This window comes from Silene latifolia, chromosome X, assembly GCF_048544455.1.
Source record: "Silene latifolia isolate original U9 population chromosome X, ASM4854445v1, whole genome shotgun sequence".
Lineage (NCBI taxonomy): Eukaryota > Viridiplantae > Streptophyta > Magnoliopsida > Caryophyllales > Caryophyllaceae > Silene > Silene latifolia.
Genome location: NC_133537.1, coordinates 283,408,667 through 283,430,736, shown reverse-complemented (window position 1 = coordinate 283,430,736; position 22,070 = coordinate 283,408,667). Strand labels below are relative to the sequence as shown.

At 36.0% G+C, this 22,070-nt stretch overlaps 1 protein-coding gene and 1 non-coding gene across 3 annotated transcripts; both read left to right on the top strand.

The window, feature by feature from the left end:
• Nucleotides 1-294: 294 nt before the first annotated feature.
• LOC141625183 (small nucleolar RNA R71) lies at nt 295-401 on the top strand. Its single transcript, XR_012534977.1, has one exon. It is a non-coding gene; the product is annotated as a small nucleolar RNA R71 (small nucleolar RNA).
• A 9,507-nt stretch (nt 402-9,908) lies between these two features.
• On the top strand, nt 9,909-20,108 carry LOC141616820 (increased DNA methylation 1-like). 2 transcript variants are annotated; one of them, XM_074433972.1, is made up of 18 exons: nt 9,909-10,498; nt 11,678-11,761; nt 11,871-12,075; nt 12,166-12,283; nt 13,098-13,190; nt 13,298-13,379; nt 13,469-13,528; nt 13,609-13,661; nt 14,507-14,673; nt 16,018-16,228; nt 16,656-16,713; nt 16,789-16,845; nt 16,961-17,206; nt 18,143-18,207; nt 18,305-18,361; nt 18,455-18,548; nt 19,135-19,275; nt 19,594-20,108. In XM_074433972.1, the coding sequence occupies exons 1-18, from the start codon at nt 10,076-10,078 to the stop codon at nt 19,678-19,680; spliced, it is 2,301 nt and encodes a 766-aa protein (XP_074290073.1). In that variant the 5' UTR covers nt 9,909-10,075; the 3' UTR covers nt 19,681-20,108. The 2 variants fall into 2 exon arrangements, with proteins under 2 accessions (XP_074290073.1, XP_074290074.1); XM_074433973.1 differs by lacking the exon at nt 9,909-10,498 and adding an exon at nt 11,434-11,547.
• The last annotated feature ends 1,962 nt before the right edge of the window (nt 20,109-22,070 follow it).

Here is a 22,070-nt window from a genome sequence, read left to right as displayed (position 1 = left end):
TTGGAGGCCTCTTCAAGTTTAGGCATGGCATTCTCAAACTTCAAATTAATGGTGTCAATATGAGCACTTAGTTGAGCACCCAATTGAGTAATGGAATCCACCTCATGCTTTCCTTCTCTAGTAGCCTTCCGAGGTCTACTATATTGCGAGTTATGGACCGCCATTTCTTCAATTTTGTTCCATGTTTGATTGTCATCAACTTCGGTGAACATACCATTGGATCCAATATTGAGAATGTTTCGGGAGTCTTCATATAGACCATTCCAAAATTGTTGTACAAGGAACCACTCGCTAAGTCCATGGTGTGGACAAGAACGAAAAGTGTCCTTGAATCTCTCCCATGCTTCGTACAAAGATTCCTCATCCCTTTGTTTGAACTCGGTGATTTGGGCTCTCAACATGTTTGTCTTTTCCGGAGGATAGAATTTCTTGTAGAAAATAAGTGTCAATTTCTTCCAAGAGTCAATACCAAGAGTAGCCTTGTCTAGGCTTTTCAACCATTGTTTCGCGGTACCAATCAAAGAAAAAGGAAATAAGACCCATCGGATTTGGTCTTGAGTAACTCCGGTTTGAGAAATCGCATCACAATAGTCACAAAAAGTCTTCATATGTGAGTGAGGGTCTTCACTAGGCATCCCTCAAAATTGACTTCTCTCAACTAATTGTATGAATGCGGATTTGGCAATGAAATTACCGGCTAAATGTTATGGTGTAGGAGTACCATTTGGTAGGTTCTCCTCGGTTGGTAAGGAATGTGATAAGAATTTAGGCATTGTGGGTTGATTTTGTGGTGGGCTTTGTATTGGGTTATCCTCTCCTTCTCTTGCAAAAGGGTTGGTAAACTCAATGTTATTTGGTTGAATGTTCACAATTTCTCCAATACCTCTCAAAGTACCTCTAGCAAGTCTTCTATTGTTGGTCAAAGTTCGTTCAATTTCAAGATCAATGGGTAACAAGTTACCTTGTGATCTCCTAGACATGCAAAATATCAAAGAACTTGAAAACAATTAAAACAACCTTGAGGAGATTGACTTCCCCAAGGTAAAGAAAGACACAACTAAAAACAATTAATGAAAATCAAATCAAGTTAACACTGTCCCCGGCAACGGCGCCATTTTTGGTGTGGAGTTAAACTTGTCGTCAGAAGTTTCCTAACCAAAACAATATTTATAACTTCACAAACTACTCTTAGTAAAGAGGTAAGTAAAGGTCGGATCCCAAGGGATGGGTATTGATGTAGGATTTTCAATTGCAAATGGTTATGTCTTAGGGTGTCACCATTTGGGTTGAGATAGGAGATCAACTAAACTAATTGACAATATAAAAGCAAAGTAATAAAAACAAGCAAGGTGATTAAAATGAGATGTAAACAATTGATTGAAAGCACTAGGGTGTCATGGGTTCATAGGAGATTCATGGGAGTTGATCATAAAAACATATTCTCAAGTTATAAGCAAGCAATTATTGTTGTGATGGGATCGAGTTGGTGTATAAGCTTACAATATCTAGGAAGGTTTGGGTCCGGGTCAATCGATTAGATTGTATAACACCTACAAGTCGACTTAATACTTCCTATCCAACTATATGCATGGTCTAATGAGACTCGAGTTGGTGTATAAGCTTACAAGTCTCAATGAAAAGATAGGTGATGGGTAAAAAATGCAAGGATTCATAGGCTCGCATTTCATCAAACATAACAGTGCATAAGTTGAAACCACAACAAGCAAGCAAATTAATTATGAAAACATATTAGATTAAGCATGAATCAATCCCCATGTTGGTTTCCCCTAATTCCCCATTAACCCTAGTTAAGAAAACTACTCACTCATTATCAAGTTTAACATGCTAACAAGGTTGTCAATCATACTAGCAAGGCAAAACATGATGAATAATAAAAATGATTAACAATAATTAAACAAGGTTAAGAGAGAATTATACCTATGAAGATGATTCCAAATAATAATGCAAAGAATAATAGAAGTACTTGATGATTGATGGAAGGTTGCCAATCCTCCAAATAAACCCAAATAATCTTCTAATTACCCAAAATAAATGAATAACAATAGAGAAATTAAGGAAAGATTAAGTATTGAGATTTGTATTAAGACTAGATTAAAAGTTGATTACAAGATTAAGGAATGATTAGAACTTGATTAAGAAAGTATTAAGAGAGCATGTTAATCTAAGTAGTAAAATGGAGTATTTATACTAAAGATTAGGTACAAGGATTAGGGTTACTAAGGGCTTAAGTGACTATTAAGACCCTTAAGAAAAGTTGAGGAAATGATCCTCTCTAAGGAAATGAGCATTTCCGTTTTGCTAATCTTGGCACGGGACGAGCGTCTTAAGAATAGGCACGGGCTCTCTGGAGTGTGATCCGAGCGGATTGTCAGGGGAGACGCTCGGATTTTCTTGCTTCAGGACGAGCATCTTCAGCACGGGACGCTCTGATGGTGGTGAAGGGAGACGCTCGAATCGTCTGTGATCCACTCGGATCCCATGGCAGACAACTTTTCTCCTTTTCTTCCTTCATAATCCGCGAGGATCAATCTGGGGATACAAGTATCCTTTCGTCATTGCCCAATCTACTTCATTATCAACATAGACCATCTAGTATTGTCTCCTCCTTGATGCTTGGTCATTAGGTGCGATCCATTTAGCTCCATTTTGCCATGAAAATGCAAGGCTATCACTTCTTTCCTACCAAAAGCGACAATCCTCAAAGAGTATGCAAAATGGGAAACTAAAGATAGTAAATGACTCAATTATGCACTAAAAAGCATAGGAACGAGGTAAATTCGGGGACTAAATGTGCTCAAATATGAGTCACATCAATTTAGTGACGAAAACCCGCAAATATGGATTATAAGGGATTTAAGCCAGAAACAACGTAATAATCAAAAGGAATAATTAAAATACGGTTTAATGTATAAAAGAAAGGAAGAAAACAAGAAAAGAAAAGAAAAGAACAAAACTACAGAAACCCGAGGAAGAAGAAGAAGAGCAGGAGCAGCAGCAACCTCTGAAAGAGGCGCAGCAGGAGCTGCGATCCTTCGAAGAGGCGCAGCTGCTGCTGCGGTTCTTCTCGACGTCTGGTAATTGTTGTTTCGTAAAAACAGTTTTGAATAAGGGTTTTTAAAGTCGGTTTTGAATGTGTAAAATACAATAAAAAAAAGATAGGATTTACACCCTCAGACTTACATGTTTGACGAAATGAGATTAACTAAGTTAACATTTAGTTATTGCTTGACTCGAATGTATGTAGAAAGTGCCCTCGTAGGAGAATTTAGATTAATTGATTGATTGATGTGTAGTGGTCAAATTGGTCGGTCATGCAACGTGACTGGGACTCAGAATGATCTAAGCTTACGTGGTCGATTGATCAAGCACATAGGCATCGAAAGCTTAGAGCACGGTCTAAAATGCAAAGAGAGAAAAGAAGGGCTGACACTCGCGTGAAAAATATGGAGACCGAAGGTTTCTATTTATACTAAAATATGTGAAGAGTTATGGAATGACCCAAACTTTGGAAATAAATCACGGAAACATTTTGTAAACAGCGAAAACAGGCTGGAGAAGAGGTGCAGCAACTGTTGCGATCCTTCCAAGAGGCGCAGCACCTGCTGCGTCATTTCCCCAGAGGTTTCCTCTTGCGGAAGAAAGATTTCCGCGTTTCTATTACGAAATTGCGGTAGATCTTTACTTCCTTATTCCTTAAAATATGATACATGGGATATATTTTGCCAAAAGATATAAAATTAAATTATGGAATAAATATCCGGAATATTCTAGAGCATTCCGACTCAGCATTTTAAACGGTTTATTAGAAAATGAAGCATATTTTGTTTGAGGGTATTTTGTTTATCCGGAATATTCTAGAGCATATATTTTGCCAAAAGGCATATTATGCTTGAAAATCAAATCTCAAGGATATCTTGTGCACAAACTTAAAAAGTTGGATACCACGTGCAAAATGACAAAGTTCGAGGGTACCACGTGAATTTTTCGAATAATTTATTATAAAATCATTCATATGCAGTCTACACGATGTCCATATTTTGTTTTGAGTGATGTGTAGTTAAGTGCACTCTTTAAAACTCTTAAACAAATAAAATAATGGATAGTGTGGAGTTAAATGTACTGACTATTAATCAATTGTATGGAGTTAATTACATAATATCAAATAAAAATGAAGTGTCAAGAAAGGAAAAAAAATAGAAAATAATTACCTGATATTCTCCATAGAGAAATCTTAGAAAAACAAAGTAAAAAAATTAAAGGCAAACAAAAACATACTAACTTGCCATGGACACTCTTAAAAATTAATAGACATATTGCCCACATTGTTTCCCCTTCTTTTCCGCATATCTACCGCTAATTCGACCACCCCATTCCAACCTACCATAAAACTACCACACTCTTGCGGAACTATCACCAACCCAAACAACCATATCCAGTGTCCCGTGCACCACTAGGCCAAACGTACCCGTGAATTTCATGGGTAACAAAACTAGTTTCTTATTATACGATATCTATTCAGTGTTACTACTTGTAAGATCAATAAATACAAGTCGGCCAATGGTTAAGTAATTAGTTTGTTAGCTTGAGATCTAGTGTTTAAATCTTGTTGAAGATAAGTTTTACTTAGATTAATTAATAATAGGTATGAAGATTTTGAACAAAAAACCATTTAACAAAATTTGATGGTACCAAGAATTGAACCTGGTACTATCTACATACTAATGCAAAATTTTACCAACTCACACATCATAGATTGTCCTTCCCCCCCCCCCCCCCTATGGTTGTTCTTTAATATTATTAATGATAATTAGTAATTCGACAACGGTGATAAGTAGTCGATTCGTTATTAATTACGAAAAGTCTGAAGTTTTGAAAGCAGTTTGAATTTGTGTTAATTTTAGTTATGATAGTATTTGTGGTTTAATTAGAAAGAAAGAAAAAAGAGGGGTAATTTGGAAATTTCATTAACTTTGTCGACGATTTGAAGTAATACTTCGACGACAAATAACAGTTGGTTTTATTAATGACCAAATCTTCTACAAAAAGACAAATAGGACGCCCGCGTGGGAAGGCTTTTAGGTCAACAAGTCAGCATGTTATTCGTGAAAAATATGTTTAAAGAAAAATTATCCACGCATTATCTGTTTCTGGGCATTTAATGAAACAGTTTTAGTAACGTACTTTTTCAAACCGCAGAAAATCAAACATGATTTTTTTCTATCATTTACTCGCTCTCCAAATGTATCTAAATCATGTTCGGATCAAGCCTTATATCTTTCCATTTGATATACAAATGTTCAAATGTTCTTTCACTTTTTAAGTTATCTCACAATATCACTTCTTGTATCCTATTTTTATTGTCCTTATATTCTTTTTATTCATCCCAAATAGTTGATCCAATTCTTGACCGAGTTACATGTTTGAATCCTCACTGCGATAAAAACTTAAAAAATAAATAAGACAAAACCAAAAAGATATGTATATCTTCCAAGACTCAAACCTAACAAATGCACAGTTTTTTCAACTCATGCAATTGGTTCAGTGACTAAAAGCTCTTGCACGCACAATACACAAGGTGTTTCACCCTCGAGAAAATAAAATAAAAATCCATTAAAACACACCCAATAAACATTAAGCTAAAACAAGAACCCCAAAATCTCATTAAAATTACCGTATCTCCTCCCATTTTCCTTCTCCTTCCCTTACTTTCTCCCCTACTTCAAGGGTACAATAGGAAATTTCATTACAAGAACTCATCCCTATATATAAACCCCAAAATTAATAGAAAACATAAATAAAATAAAAATCTTCTTCTTCTTCATAAAATCAATATCCTTGCTTCCTAAATTATAATCTTCATAACGTTTCCTTCATATAAGATAATTCAAGCTATACATTCTTTCTCCTAGGGTTCAGATTCTTCATATAATTTTCCCAATTTCTGCAATTAATTGATTTCAATGGCTGGTGAAGGAGGAGAGAGTAGTGAAAACTACAGGGTACTATTAAACGTAATACCAGATCTGAATCAGGAGTTCAAGTTCGTGCAACAGTCTCAGTACGAGTCATCAGGCTCACCGAGTCGACTCCGAGTCAGAAAGCGAGTTGGCAAGTCGGACTCGGGGAACAATGAGGAGGCGAAGAGGAGGACGGTGATAGTATTGGGGGACAGTGACGTGGAAGAGCAGGCGAAGATTGATGCGGTGGATTTAACGGTTGAAGACAGTGGTGGTTTGGTGGAGTGTGTGACGAGGGGAGATGGTAGAGTGACTGATGGTGACGGTGGAGGTGACGGTGAAGTGAAGGGCGTGCCAAGTAAATTGAAGGAGTTGTTTGAGACAGGGTTGTTGGAGGGGTTGAATGTTCGTTATATTCGTGGAAGTAAGGTATAAACTTCGATGAAATAAATTCTATTTTATTTTTAAAATTTCAACATCTATGAGGCATATTCGTTTTTATTTTATTTTACATGGTTTTCGAGACTACATTTTATTTCTAATTTCTCCGAATTTATGTGTCTCTTATTTTGTTTAATAAATTTGGAGTGCGAGATGTGGATAAATGGGTCGCATGTTTTGGGTTCGGGTCGGGTCATTAGGATTGGATCATCTTCTAGCAACGCTTATCTAGCCATTTTGCATGGAGGTGGTTTTGAGTCGGTTTAGGTCAGAAAGATAACGGATTTTGTTTCAAAACTCAAATCGGTCTTTTCAAGGGTCATTTGGGTTTGCTCATTTAAGTTGAGGTCTTTTTTTTGGGTTTTAGATCAACTTCAGAGTGTACATTTGAGTGTTAGGTCAATTCCGAACTGTTCATTCTGACTGGTTGATTTTGAAAGGTGGATGTGCTAGTTTTGTACTTTTTTTTCATAAAATTAGTTTTGTACTTTAGGTTATAATAATTTATAACATTTTTATAATCAAATAATTTAACCTTAAAAATTTAAAATGGGAAGAAATAATTTATAACATAGTTATAATAGTAAAGCTTTAAACAATAACTTTCTTTTTTCTTATCTCGTACTCCCATAATTTGGTACTCGCTTCCCACGAGTTTATGCACAACCTCCAATTATGAGATAGCTTAGGTTCGCTAAATTCTACAAAATGAGAAATAAGACGGAAGTAGCAATATTAAGATGAAACATATTGCATTCAACTAAAACAAGCATAAATGACAATGCAAATGCAATATTCATATTCGTGGGCATAAATCAGGTATAAAATGCACTTATCAATCACCACCGTTTGGGCCTAGGATAAGACGTGGTAGTTCCACGCGTTCACGCCTAGTATCAGTTGCCAAATTGGCGACTACTACTTGTGGTCGTCAATTTATTAATTTGGCGACTGAAATCAGTCGTCCGAATTCCTTTTGTTGACTAAGGCCTGCGACTTGATTCATGCGATCATTTCCAGTCGCCAATTTTGTTTTGGCGACTATTTTTAGTCCACCGAATCCTATATTCTTGTAGTGTCTTCATCACGCCCTATGTTTAGGCGTGATGTTTTCATATCCAAGCCTAGATTATGAATAGGAGGAAATTAACGACAGTGCTTAGCGACGGTTGCGGCGGACGATGAACAATTAATCGACAAAGAATGAGTGGGTGATTGTGCAAAATAGGTTTGGTGGCTAATTTATTAATCTTCTGCTTATAATAATGATCTAACACAAAATTTCATTATAGACGACACATATTCGTCTATAACTAAAGACGGGCCAAATACAATACTACATTTCTAATAGGACAAACAACAAGTGGGGTGGTGGGGGCCGAAAATGTCACCACTTTCAAGCTATTTTACCCGTCTTTAGCTATAGACAGATATATCCGTCTATAGCAAGACTAGCTGATAATCTAATTGCGTCTGTTTGATTGTTGATAGTTTGTTGATTTTTGTGGAATTGACAAGGTAGATTGTACATGTAAATCGATTAGTTTAATTGGATATTAATTGTTAGTTTCGATTCATTAATTGAAGTTATCGATGAAATTAGTAATTCGACGATAGCGATAATTAGTCGATTAGTTGTTGTTGAGGGGAAATTTGAAGTTTTGAAGGCTTAGTTTTAGTTTTTGTGTTGATTTTAGTTATGTTAGTATTTGCGGTTTAATTACAAAGTAAGAAAAAGGAGGGTAATTTGGGAAGTTCATCAACTTTGTCGACGATTTGAAGTAATATGTCGACGGCGAATATTAATTGGGTTTACTAATGACTAAACTTCTTCAAAAAGATAAAAAAGACGCCTGTGTGGGAGTGTTGTTATATTAACAAGTCAGCATATTGTTCGTGAAAAGTATGTTTAAAGAAAAAGTATTCATGAGTTATCTGTTTTCGGGCATTTAATGAAACAGTTTTAGTAACGTACCTTTTCAAAATCGCATAAAATCAAACATGATTTTTTTCTATCATTTAATCGCCCTCCAAATGTATCTAAATCAGGTTCGAATTAAGCCTCATCTCTTTCCATTCGATATACAAATGTTCAAATGTTGTTTCAATTTTGAAGTTTTCTCACAATATTACTTCATGTGTCCTATTTTATTGTCCTTACTTTAAAAATTAATAACAAGAAGTCACGGGTTCGAATCCTCGACAAAGCCAGAAAAATTAAGTATATCCAAATGTGACTAGATTTAAGGATCTCAACAATCCCGAGATAGAAGAGTCGGCTAGAAACAACTCTAGTAAGGAAGAAATTTGGTGGGAAAAACCTAGAAACGGTTTCCTAAAGCTAAATTTTGACGGATCGAGAATAGAGGGTAATAAAGCTGTTTTAGGATATTCTATAAGAGATCACAATGGTAAAGTCGTTTTATTAGGAGCAAAAAAGTGCGGATCCAATAGTATCCTTGTTGCGGAAGCTCTCGCTTTAAAAAAAGGTATTTTAGCAGCTAAATACTTAGGAATCTCAAAGTTAATTATGAAGAGTGATAATTTATGTGTTATTAACTCAATTCGAGGTACTTGGCAAATTTCTTGGGAAATTTCTAGTATTATCAAGGATGTGAAATTAGACCTTCATTTTTTTGATGAAGTGATGATCTTCTATCTACTAAAAGAATAGGAAAAGTTTCAAGTTTTCCCGCCTAAAGCACATTTCCTATTTTGATAAAATCTCTTATTTACTTCCCTATTTTGATATAATCCCTTATTTAAAATTTGTCTCTAAGATTTTTATGATAAAAAATTCATTCTTTGTATGCTAAATCGTAACTAAAAGACATGCTAATAAAAAATTTATAAATAATTTCATTAATTTTGTTTAAAAATATAAACATTTCATGAGATTACTCAATTTTTTTGATTAATTTTATAGTTACATTTTTTTTCTAAAAATAAAAACTCTATAAATACCGCGTATTCATTGCGCGGGATCTAAACTAATTAAACATTGCTTTTAAACATTGCTTTCGTGAAGCCAATAAGGTTACTGACTTCATGGCTTCAATTGGACATTCATTCATGTACAACTCTTTCGAGGTGGTTTGATAGCCGGTGGCTTCAACTTACCTCCCTCATTCGAAAGGATGAAATAGGTTGGTCCTACCCTAAAGGATCAACCTAGTTTTCTTACCTAATAAAAAAAAAAAATCCAAGTAATTTTCTAGCACTCGAACCCAACTATACACAGTTTTTCTAAGTCATGCAATTGGTTCTCTGACACAAGTCTACAATCTCTTGCGCGCACAAATAAAATAAAAATCCATTAAAACACACCCAATAATAATCATTAAGCAAAATAAGACCCCCAAATTCTCTTTTAAATTACCGTGTTCTCCTCCTCTTTCCCTTACTTTCACCCCTACTTCAAGGGTATAATAGTAAATTCAGTTCCAATAATTCATTCCTATATAAACACCCCGGAATTAATAGAAAAATAAAAATAAAAATCATCTTCTTCCTCCCAAAATCAATAGCCTTGCTTCCTAAGTTATAATCTCCATTAACATTTCCTTCAAATCACTTAAAATCAATCTATACATTCTCTCTCCTAGGGTTCATAATCTTCATAAAATTTCCCCAATTTCTGCAATTAATTGATTTCAATGGCGGGTGGAGGAGGAGAGAGTAGTGAAGACTACAAAGTAGTATCAAAAGTAAGACCAGGTCTGAAGCGCGAGTTCATGTTCGCGCAACAATCTCAGTACGAGTCATCCGGCTCACTGAGTAGACTCCGAGTCAGGAAGCGAGTTGGCGAGTCAGACAATGAGAAGGCGAAGAGGAGAACGGTGATAGTATTAGGGGACAGTGACGTGGAAGAGCAGGCGAAGAGTGACGTGGTGGATTTGACGGTTGAAGACGGTGGTGGTGTGGTGGAGAGTATGACGAGGAGAGGTGGTAGAGTGACAGACGGTGACGGGGAGGGTAAGGGTGAGGGTGAAGTGAAGGGTGTGCCAAGTAAATTGAAGGAGTTGCTTGAAACTGGGTTGTTGGAGGGGTTGAATGTTCGTTACATTCGTGGGACTAAGGTATAAAGTTTGATGAAATAAAATCTGTTTTATTTTTAAAATCTCTTCAATTTCTGTGTGTTTTTCACAAAGTTTTCTTTTATTTGATTTTACACGGTTTTCGAGACTACATTTTATTCGTCACAAATTCTCATTTAAGACGGACTCCATCCTAAATATCACTTTCATAGATAAGACAAAACCAAAATGGTTGCCGAGATATTAGCAAAAGGCTGGTTGTTATTTATGCAAGTGTTTTTGACCGGTTTTAATTTTAAGAGAGACTTATTGTTTATTCGTAAGCTCTAGATTTACGTGTCTCTTTTTATTTAGAATTTTTTTTGTTAAATAAATGTAGAGTGCCGAGATGTGGATAAATGGGTCATATGTTTCGGGTTGAGGTCTTTTGTTTCGGGTTTGGGTCAGGTCCCCTGGGTCGTTTGGTTCACAAGGGTGGAATTGAATGAAATGGAATAGAGTTTGATAATTGGGAGAGTCAGTTGGGATCAGAAATATAAAGGAGTTTGTTTCAATTCAAAATTCAAATCGGTAATTTGGAGTCCTATTTGGTCATTTGGGTCCGCTCATTTCGGTGAAGGTTATTTTTGGGTTGGAATGGAATGGAATGGAATGGAATAGAGTGTGATCTTGTATTGTGCCTTCGTTAGATTGTTTGGAATTGCCTTTTTGAGTTCTACTGCAAGTACATATTATTTTAAAGCCATAGTATTTAATAGTAGCCGAAACTTAATAATCGTGAAAAGTGTAGCATTGACGTTACTATTCACCCTTTCACTATCAGATTGCCGTATTCATGACATGCACAATTTCAATATACTCAATTCAGATTTTAATGGAATGGAACTGTTGTATTGTACACATATACAACCACAACAACAACATTACCTAGTGTCTCAATAGCTCCCGCAAATTGTGGGGTTAGGGGGGAGGAGGGGGGTCGGATGTACGCGGTCTTTCCCTTGTGTTAGGAACACAAAAGAGACTGTTTCCGAATGACCCAAGAGGCAGTTTTACCCTTGAATTGCACACATATAATACTCATATTTCATGTATAATTCTTATTTCGTAATTGTTTTAATGCATTCTTGCAATGTTTAAATACAAGAGTAATCAGTAGTTATTGGATGATATTAGTTGATTTATTTTTAAACTTTTTTTTCAAATATTTTGGTTATACAGAGTGGACAGTCTAACAAGGGGCTAGCTGGAGTGATAAAAGGGGTTGGCATTTTGTGTTCCTGTGACGAATGCAAGGGTGTCCAAGTAAGTTTCTTGGATCGTTTGCTGCTTTTCTTATATCAGACATCATGAATGTGACATTTTTCGCTACCTCACTGCTTTATCAATGGCGCTGTTTGAATTTTGCTTGCAGATCATTAGTCCGACTCAGTTTGAACTGCATGCAGGAAGTGCCAACAAACGTCCAGCTGATTACATATATTTAGAAAATCAAAATACCCTCCGAGATCTCTTAAATGCCTGCAAGCACGCTAAACTGGATCAGGTTATGGCTACTATCCGTGCCGCAATCAGCTCTTCTCTTGCGCAGACATCTGCATTCTGTCGTAGATGCAGAGGTAGATTTTGTGTTCTTTTCTTGTTTCCAGTAGCTAGTTTCTGATGATAAAAGTGTTAAAAGTATTCTGGCTTTATTTTCTTTTTACCAGAACCAATTTCTGATGCTAGTACGGACGGGATGACGATGCTTTGTCTTTCATGTTCTGAAGCGGATTTTTCTCAAAAAACGCCTAGACAGACTACCGATACTAGGGAACATACTGACAGGTGTGTAACATCTAACATGGAAACATATACCTGGAAGTTTTATCATTTGCTGAAATATTACCGTGCTTTGATTTCTTATGAAATTTACATTCCTGGTGGGGCCAAAGGCTTACTGTTCTTTGGTCATGGTTTATGATCAATAAGGCAAAACGACTCAAAACCTTTAGGTTCTTTCTAATCTGAAATATAAGTTATCAGATGCAATGTGGTAATGTCTGTTTTCTTGATATCTCCTTAACACAGATATGAATTCTGAGACATCAAACATTTAGTCTTTGACTGCCTTGGCATCCCCGTTTTCATAATATACAGTGGTTATTATGGATTTACCTGGCTTAGGTTTTAATATGTTCTGTTCTGCTTGATTAGTTATCAGCTATGTTACTCCGACACTTCACTTAGTTGCCGTGTCGCGTATCCGACACCTACTTGTCCGATACCGACACGACACTTTGACACTTCATTTTAGACCAAAAATTGAAAAATTCGCACAAAATAGCCGTATCCGACACTCGACACGTGTCAGACACGACACCCGTGTCGGAGAGTCAGGGTAACACAGGTTATCAGATTTTTAGAGTTTGGACTATAGATTGCTCCCCCTTTTGTTTTTCATTTTCCCTTTTCTATTCGCTTTTTGAGGTGTGCGTTCACCTATGGATGGTTCTAAAGGATGATTCATGTCAGCCGACCCCAAATCATTTTGGGATTAAGGCTCTGATGTTGTTGTATCTATACTGCAAATATTTCTCTTTATTGTTCCCCATCTAGATGTGTTCTGCTTTTGAAATTTAATGTTCTGAATGCTCTCCAGATCTGTAAAACATGTCTCTCTTCAAAGAGCATGTAATACTGCTCCAAAGTCAAACTCATTTTCAGCCAGAAGTCAGGGGAAAATTACACGAAAGTGAGTATTTCCTGTTTGTTCGCTGTTTCTGCCCTTCATGTTTTTTTTTTTTGATAGTTTTTAATGCATATCCCCTGCGTCGTCTGCTATTGCTTTCTTTCTGCTAGGGATTTGAGATTGCATAAGTTGGTTTTCCAGGATGACGTTTTGCCTGATGGAACAGAATTAGGATACTATGCACAGGGAAAGGTATGAACAATTTGCCAGAGCCTGATGATTTTTAAATGATGGTTTTCGCATGTATGAGCTTTGTTGAGATGATCTATGTTGTTTTGCAGAAGCTCCTTTCTGGGTTTAAGAAAGGGTCTGGCATCTGTTGTGGCTGCTGCAACGAAGTGGTATATTCTCCTTTTGGTTTTTTCGATTTACATACTTGGATGAGTTCCGGTGTACTTAAATTTCTTGAACTTATGGGCAGGTTAGCCCTTCACAATTCGAGTCGCATGCTGGGTGGGCTTCTCGTAGGAAACCGTGAGTACTACAATCAAGTTCTACTAGATCTCATTTTCTTTATCTGGAATGATATACTACCTCTATCTTAAATTAATCGATGCCATTTGACTTTGGTTATCAACTTTAAGTCTTTCACCATAAGGGTTTTCCAAACATATGTAGAGAGCTACAATGTAAAATTTGTCGAACATCTATTTTCTAATTATCATTTTGTAAAAGTTGTAACTATGGTAGTATGGTATATTCTGAGAAATGTCAGTCAAAGTCTACATTATTAAAGGCAAATGAGTACAATAGGATGGATATAGGGAATAAATGTTATTGTTATACTCATACATTCACATATGAAGTAACAAACAATTGAGAAATGCCTGCGACTGCCCCATCTATACTGATTGACATTTTGTTGGGACCATACAATCACATTTGTCGAGTTATCCATAACATTGATCTGCCAACCAACTAGCTATGCTCATTTTTGTAAGATTGAAGGACCCTTGATGCTATTGTGATTTCTTGTGCTGTATGGCTGTGGTAACTGAAATGGATAGTTACTCATTTAAGATTTTTTTTTTTTTTTTTTAAATCCTTTGAGATCTTGTCCTTGTAAACATTGACTTATACTTCAAAGCAGGAGTTTGGAATCTTAAAAGGTGGGAATCTTTATTATTGTTTTATTTGGAAGATACAATAATGAACTGACAAGTTTACATTTCAAGGTAGATTAGAACTCGGGTCATAGGGATACTTAACCAAAAATTTACATTTCTGCATGGGGAATAATATGCGTGTTATAATATTGTGCTAGTTATTCTTAATGTGCCAGTTTATAACATTGATTTTTCTTACGACATATTTGACAGCTATCTTCAAATATACACATCAAATGGCATTTCCCTCCATGAAATATCAGTCAAACTATCGAAAGAATGTGGGGTTTCAACAGATGAGAATGACGATCTTTGCAGCGTCTGTCAAGGTGATGGGGAGCTACTATGTTGTGATGGTTGCCCAAGGGCATTCCACTTAGGTAAAGTCATATTTTGTACATTGACGTTGTCTTTTTTGTTGTATCATTTTGGCGGTACATACTAGCTGTCAGGTGTTGGCCTAGTTGTGTTTATACCAAGCTGGATGGATCTGATTATTAAGATGAGAGGCTAGGAAGAACTTAAGAAAGATCAGGAAGGAATGTGGATGAAAACTTCCTATGATTCCCTGCTTCATAACTTTTTTCTGTTTGCCATTTGTTATGTCACTTGGCTTCTTCCTTTTCCTCTTCTAAGTAGTTCAGTAAAGAATTCAGTTTGCCCATCACCTTTCACATGTGGATGAAAAGTCATTTTACCGATACTATTGAATCATAAGGTCAGAGATGAGGTTTGTACCTTAAATTGGCCTTAACATAAGTGACTTCTTCAACCTTGTACTTTCTAGAACTAGGGAAGATCAATACAGGGTTTCCAACTTTCCAACAATACCAACATAGTATTTCAGCTTCCAAGGTATATATAGTCATCGTGGATGGTGCTAATCACGTCAAGTCTGGCACTCTGGCCTACTAGTGCCACTTGCCTGCGCACACGCTTGTTCCTTAAAAAATAAGAAAGTAAATTATATTTATATTGCCACTTGCCTGCGTACACTCTTGTTCCTTAAAAAATAAAAAAGTAAATTATATTTATATCCAGCCAAGGTTAGAGACCAGTTACAGATAATATTTATTATGATGTCCCGAAATAGTCTCTTTGGTCCTCTTTTATCAAATGAATTAATTAAATCAAACAATTTTAGCGTCTTTTTTGTCTAGCTTCGGAGGTTGAATACTTGAATCGATGTGCTATGGAATGGGAGATTCTTCCATTTGAGACGATGAGTCATATTGTTCCTGCTGGATGTTGTGATATCTTTTTGATCAAATCAAAGTTGGGGTTCTCTATCCTTTGTTGGGCTTCCATTGTGTGTCATGTGGCTTTTGTTGTGATCGTTCCATTATTTAGATATGATTTATAGGTTCTTTTCTTTCAAGAAAACATTGTTGGTTAAATCGGTATTCGGTATCAAGGTTGAGTACTTGATGAACTTTGATGACTTAGTGAAGTGTAAGGTGATTACCTGAAAGACTGAATTAGGAGTTATTGTATAACATAAAGTGTACGTTTCTGTGATCTGGGTGTAATAATTAACCAAGAATACTATCAATACACAAATTATAGAATAAGACGGTTGACACTCTGAGATGATCCTTTTTAATAAAGAACCACTCATTTATTGCTATCGATAAATGAATGTCTTTTATACGGAGGGACTGTCTCACACAAGAATTACTGTTATCAGTAATAATAATGTACTTATGCGTTCCTTACAAAAACAGATTGTATTTCCCTTCCAAGCATCCCAGACGATAAATGGTACTGTAAGTTGTGTGACGGTAACTTACAAATGGAGAGGTTTGCTGAGCAGAATCCTAATGCTATTGCTGCTGGTCGGATTCCTGGGGTTGATCCCATGGAGCAGATAGCTAATCGCTGCATCCGAATTGTGAAAATCCTTGATACTCAAGATGGTGGCTGTGCACTATGCAGGTAATAGCCTCAAATTCTTTGTTATCTCTCTATAGTTCCCGGGTTTTGATTTTCAATCAGGGTTGGAACTTTAAAATTTATCTAAGTTGAAGCTTGCTTCTTTTACTTATACGGAGTACCTGGGTGTGAACTGAAGCTATCATGGTTCATACTTCATAATACTTCATACGGTGGATCTGTTAATGTATTCTGCTTGAAAAATTTTACGATCGGACATGCCGACATGGTGAAGGATAAAAAATTGAAGCAAATATAACTGCTTTGAGTGCTTTCAATCCTAGTTTTTAATTCAAACAATAGTCTAATCCTGCACCTTGATTAATTTAAGTTCACTATGTTTAAGTTTATACTAGTGTGTACAATTTCAAATGCCATACATGTAGAAAGTTGAAACATTAGTGAAAAAATAATTTTATTTCATACGCAGAATCCAAGACTTTGGTAGCTCAGAATTTGGTCCTCGAACTGTCATCATTTGTGATCAGGTACTTTTCTCATTTCCTCTTTCGAGATTAGTTATATCAGCAATCGACATCCAAATGAGTCACTTGTGTTTTCAGTGTGAGAAAGAATATCATGTGGGCTGTTTGAGGGAGCATGGCATGGAGGACTTAAAGGTTTATATATTGCCCTTCCTCTGATTTAATGGTTTTGCACTTGTACTTCCAAATGGTATCAGCTCCCCTGCTTAGTATTTTTGTCATTGAAGACATTATGATATTCTTGCTGCAGGAGTTGCCTTTAGGGGATTGGTTTTGTTCCTGTGATTGTCATAGAGTTAATTGTGCACTAAAAGAGCTGTTAGAACAGGGTGACCAAAAGCTTCCAGATGATCTTGTTCATGTCATAAAGAAAAAGCTCGCTGAAGAAGATCCTAACCGGGGTAATTTTGATATAAGATGGCGGGTCTTACATGGGAGAAAGTCTTCTTTTGATGAGACTCAACCACTGTTTTCTAAGGCTGTTTCTGTCTTCCATGTGAGTTTTTCTCCTTTCCTTGTCTCTTCACCTGTAGATTGATGCTATATATATTACTCCCTCCAATTTTCTATTATCTTCCCTCTTTCCTTTTTTCACACAAGTTTGATTATCTTCCCTCTTTCCTTTTTTGGTAAGTTTCATTCATTTTTTATTAATTTCTCTCTCCTAAAAAATCAACAACTCCCATTACTTTATCTATTATTTATTCATTATTCATTCTTTATTATTTTCTCTCCCCTATAAACTTCACAACTTACAATACTTTATTCTACTTTATTCCTTCTTTCTTCTCCTTTCTTAATTTTTGTGCCCAAAAGAAAGGGGAAGATAAAAGGAAATTGGAGGGAGTATCTTACAAGAAGGTCCATAATGCGAGAACTTAGGGAGACGGGCGGATTTAGGGGGTCGGAGGCACTTTCTGGATATAAATATGTATTAGTATCATAAATACACAATAAGCTATAAGTGAAGTGTTCAAGGTTGACCTCTCAACCATTGAACCACTTGTTTTTTTTATGTTCAATTAAGTACTAAATTGTGTTATTATCTTTTGATAGGAGACACATCAATATGTAATAACTACCAAGTGCATTTTTTAGAGAAAAATTCAAAATAAAATAATGTTTATTAAAGAAAAAAATTATGTAACGGACCAATTGTTTTTCCATATATGTACTTTATAGAACATTAGTTAGTCAAAAAAAATTCAAAACATATAATTCTTCTTAATATGGATGAAAATTTATTAAAAGAAAGTCCCCCCCTTCAACCATATCATGCGCCCACCACTGTCGAGAACTAAAACTCTCCTTAAAGTGGGAGATTTCATTGATTATTGTGATCAAGTTGGTTAGTAATGGACTAATGGTATTTTGTTGGGCTGTCCTGGGTTTTGAATCTGATTGCTTTTTACTTTGTTTCTTTGATGTATAGGAACAATTTGATCCTATTCTGTATGGTGCAAATAAGCAAGATCTTATTCCTCACATGGTGTATGGGTGAGTCTTCTTTTCTTTTCTTGTTTGCAAGTTTTCCACTCTTCATAGGAAAAAAACATAATTGACTGATTCAGCAACTATGATTTTGCTTTGACAGGAGGAATTTGAAGGAAAAAGAATTTGGAGGCATGTATTGTGTAGAGCTTAGTGTCAAGTGAGAATCACCTTGCCTTTTTTTTCTCTCTAAATCACGATTTTTCTTCTAATCCTGAAAATTCAGAGGTGTGATATTTATCTTGCTCTGCAGCTCAACCATTGTCTCAGCTGGTGTTTTTCGCGTGTTTTCTAAGGAGGTAGCAGAAATCCCATTAGTTGCAACCAGTAAGGAGTGTGAAGGAAAGGTAAGCATATTTGGTATATCAACTTGTCATGAAAAATGCAAGTTATTCTTTTGATCAAATTACTTGGTCGTTAATTGTACCGATGTTGCTCTTGTAGTCTTGTATATGAAAGAGTATGTGAATACTTGAAATGATCATTAACGGAGATTAGGCGTTAAGGCCATGATGTTAAGGTTTTTCACCCATTGATCTTTTATCTGATGGCTTGATGAGCTGTCTGGGTTATTCATGGCACCTGCGTTATAGGAGATTTCAGTTCTATAACTGAGTAAAAAGCAAAAAAAAAAAAAAAATAGTGATACAAAGAGAGAAGTGAGTGCTGACAACACTGTTTCACTTGCTGTTGCTTGACAATTCTTGTTTTACACTTTTAGCGATGTGTGAAATTCGTGAAAAGGCCTGGGAGATACGCCGATACCATTTATAGCAATATGCAATGGGAAGATTAATTGGTGGTCCTCTTTAATCAAAATATGAGATACTAACCTGCTACATTTATGTTCTAACTGGGTTGGAGTCATCCTCAGCATATGCCTAAAATGCCTATATAATCGTGGTTGTGGACTTTCTATTGCAAACATTGCAGGGTTATTTTCAATGCTTGTATTTTTGTCTTGAGAGTTTTATCAAAGCTTTGGGTGTGAAGAACCTTCTGCTACCAGCTGCTGACGAGACAAGATCACTGTGGATAAACAAGTTCGGTTTCAGTGTGATGCCACATGAGGAGGTCAGTTTCTACTCCCTTCATTTTCACTTATGATTTTTGATTTCGAAAAGGTTGTTGGACCTTTTAGTTTTTTTAAAAATATGTTTGGAGAATAATAATGAAACTTCTATCATTATATCCATAGCAAAAAATATCTTCTTAAGCAGACGCATTTCGTAATATATGTTCATATGACAGTTGAACAAAAAAACTAGTGTTTCCAAATGTGAGTGACATTATAATAATTAACAACTAGAGTATTGTTTCTCCAATCTGTAATCTTTTTGCCGGCCTTTAACCCATCGACATTGTTACTTACTTGTTCGTGCTCTTTGGCAGTTGAATGAACTGATAAGGCTTTATCCTCTGATGAATTTTGATGGAACATTGATGCTGCGTAAGCTGGTCGCCGATTCCTTGATTTGAGTTTCCATGGACACTATTAAACAACATTGGGTCTAATAGCCAGTGTGAAGATATTTTGACTTTGTACAGACTAGGAAATTTGCCGATAGCAGGGAGTTTCTGAAGATAGCAAACAATCTGTTTTAAAGGGGGGATTGAAGGTTTCTCGAGCTTTTGCACAGTTAGTAAGAGGATGTTTTAGACATTTTTGTGGCTTGGAACATGGTAAGAAATGTTTCTTGGAATATACAAATCCTAGAGTTTTTGTAAAGTTGGTGGTAAAGTTGCTTGAAACATATATATTTTCATAGCTAATTGTAAAAATTGCACCGAGGCAGTTTTTGACGAGCAGAAATGCGGAAATGTAGATCCGAACTAGCGATTTACGTTGACATGAACATAATCTCTATAACAATGCTAGAACTTCATTGGTATAATGTTCAGTTTAATGTTCAGGAGTTTATGAAATTGTCTTGCATCTCTTTTTTGTTGACGGAAAAGGGTCGGTTCCTTCAGTCTTGCATCTCTTCGTTAATGCTAACACCCCGCGGATGCAGGATCCCCTGCATCAACACAATTATGAATTTAGAGTAACTGGTAATAAAGTTTTGGTGAAATCGTCTCTGTATCGAATTCAATCTAGGAAATGTGTACAACGCTTCAGAAGCGGCGGCGTTACAGGAATTTGGTGAAAAGTTGTTGAATAATAGAATAAGGATGATTAATAATAACTGTGATCGCAATGAGCAACGAGCCTAAAAAATTCTTAATGTTATCTAACTGGCCAGCGATGAACATTAATTCGGAGCATTAATCCAGCAGAACAGTAAGTCGTTTTTATGTGCATCTCGACTCTCGATAGTGATGCTTGGAGCTGTAAACTGAAGCTAATTTTAAGGTTTCGCATTAGATTTACAAAGTTTTTTTTTTTTTTTGCAGCTGTAAAAAAAGGAGTTTACATTCTCATAACTCTCTTAGCTAAGCTATGAGCTTTGTTATTTAGGTTCCTGCAATTTGACCAAGTACTTGGAGACAGTCAGACGAAACTTCTAGATGTAAAAGCCCATTGCTGATTCAGCCTTGAATTTGCTCCTTCCTTCGAAAACTACACTTCTCACATTACTAAACACAATCCATCCAATCGATGCCTCCAAACTAGTACACCAGCTAGCATCCACCTTAATGTGAACCATAGAGCATGATGACTCTTGACCAACCATATAAAACGGATAAAAATTCCTAATTCTATCCTTAAGATCATCCATAGGACATAAATCATTCCAACTTGCCCCTTTTTTACCTTCATTTACCTCACTTAGCGCCTTAGAAGCATAAAAATGTGATTGTGAAACCAACTTGAAAAACACTGCCGGAATTAGTTTAGTCCCCCTAAAGATGCAATTATTCCTATGTACTCATATATTCTATATGATCGCCAGAAATAACATGATCCTATTATCCGCCTCATTTAACTTCCAAAGATAATTGGTCCAACTTATGATTCAATCACCAATATGGCAATGCAAATCAATCGTTGTATTGATACCCAATGTAGAAGCAGCCCAGATCCTAGAGACAATGGTACGGTCCCTGAACAAATGCTCAGACGTCTCAACCACTTGATACTCCTCCTCGCAAAAATGACAATGGGGATTAATATTAATATTCCTTGTCATAAACTCATATCCAACCGGAAGAGTGCCCGTAGTAATTTTCCACACTAAAGTCTCCCATGCACTTGGACCCGGAAAATGCCATAACTTTGTTTTACAAAATGTTTTACCTATTGAATTAACTCGTGACTTATCCTTCTCCGATCCTCTTTCGCCCATAACGACTTCAAATGCCACACCATATCCACTCTTAACTGTATAGTCGCCATGACTTGTGTGTTTCCAATAAATACAATCCAAATCTTGCGAGGAACACAATGGAATAGCCAAAATTTTATTTACACATTCATCCGCGAAAACATCTCTAATATACGCTTCATTCCACAAACCATAACCATGACGTAAATCACTAATCTTTAAGTTCACCAGAAATTTCATCCGGACCAAGAGATTTAAGCGCCCCCATCTGAAAAGTAGCGGCACGTCAAACCTCCTTAGCAGTAAATAGCCATTTCAAGAAATCCACATCATCACTATTAATAGTTCGATTAAGATTTTTAAACATATCCCCTAAAATCAAATTACCTTCACTTGAGCCATAACCTTGTTTATCAATATTAGTCGGATTATATAAATCATAGAAAGATTTATAAAATGCAATTCCCACCTCATTTGGACCATAAATCCAAGTTCTTAAAAAAGAATTTCGTGCATGTATTCCGGTCAATTGTGGGAAATAATCTGTATACTTTCCTTATTATTAAAGGATTATAACGAATTTAATGAAGACGATCGCTA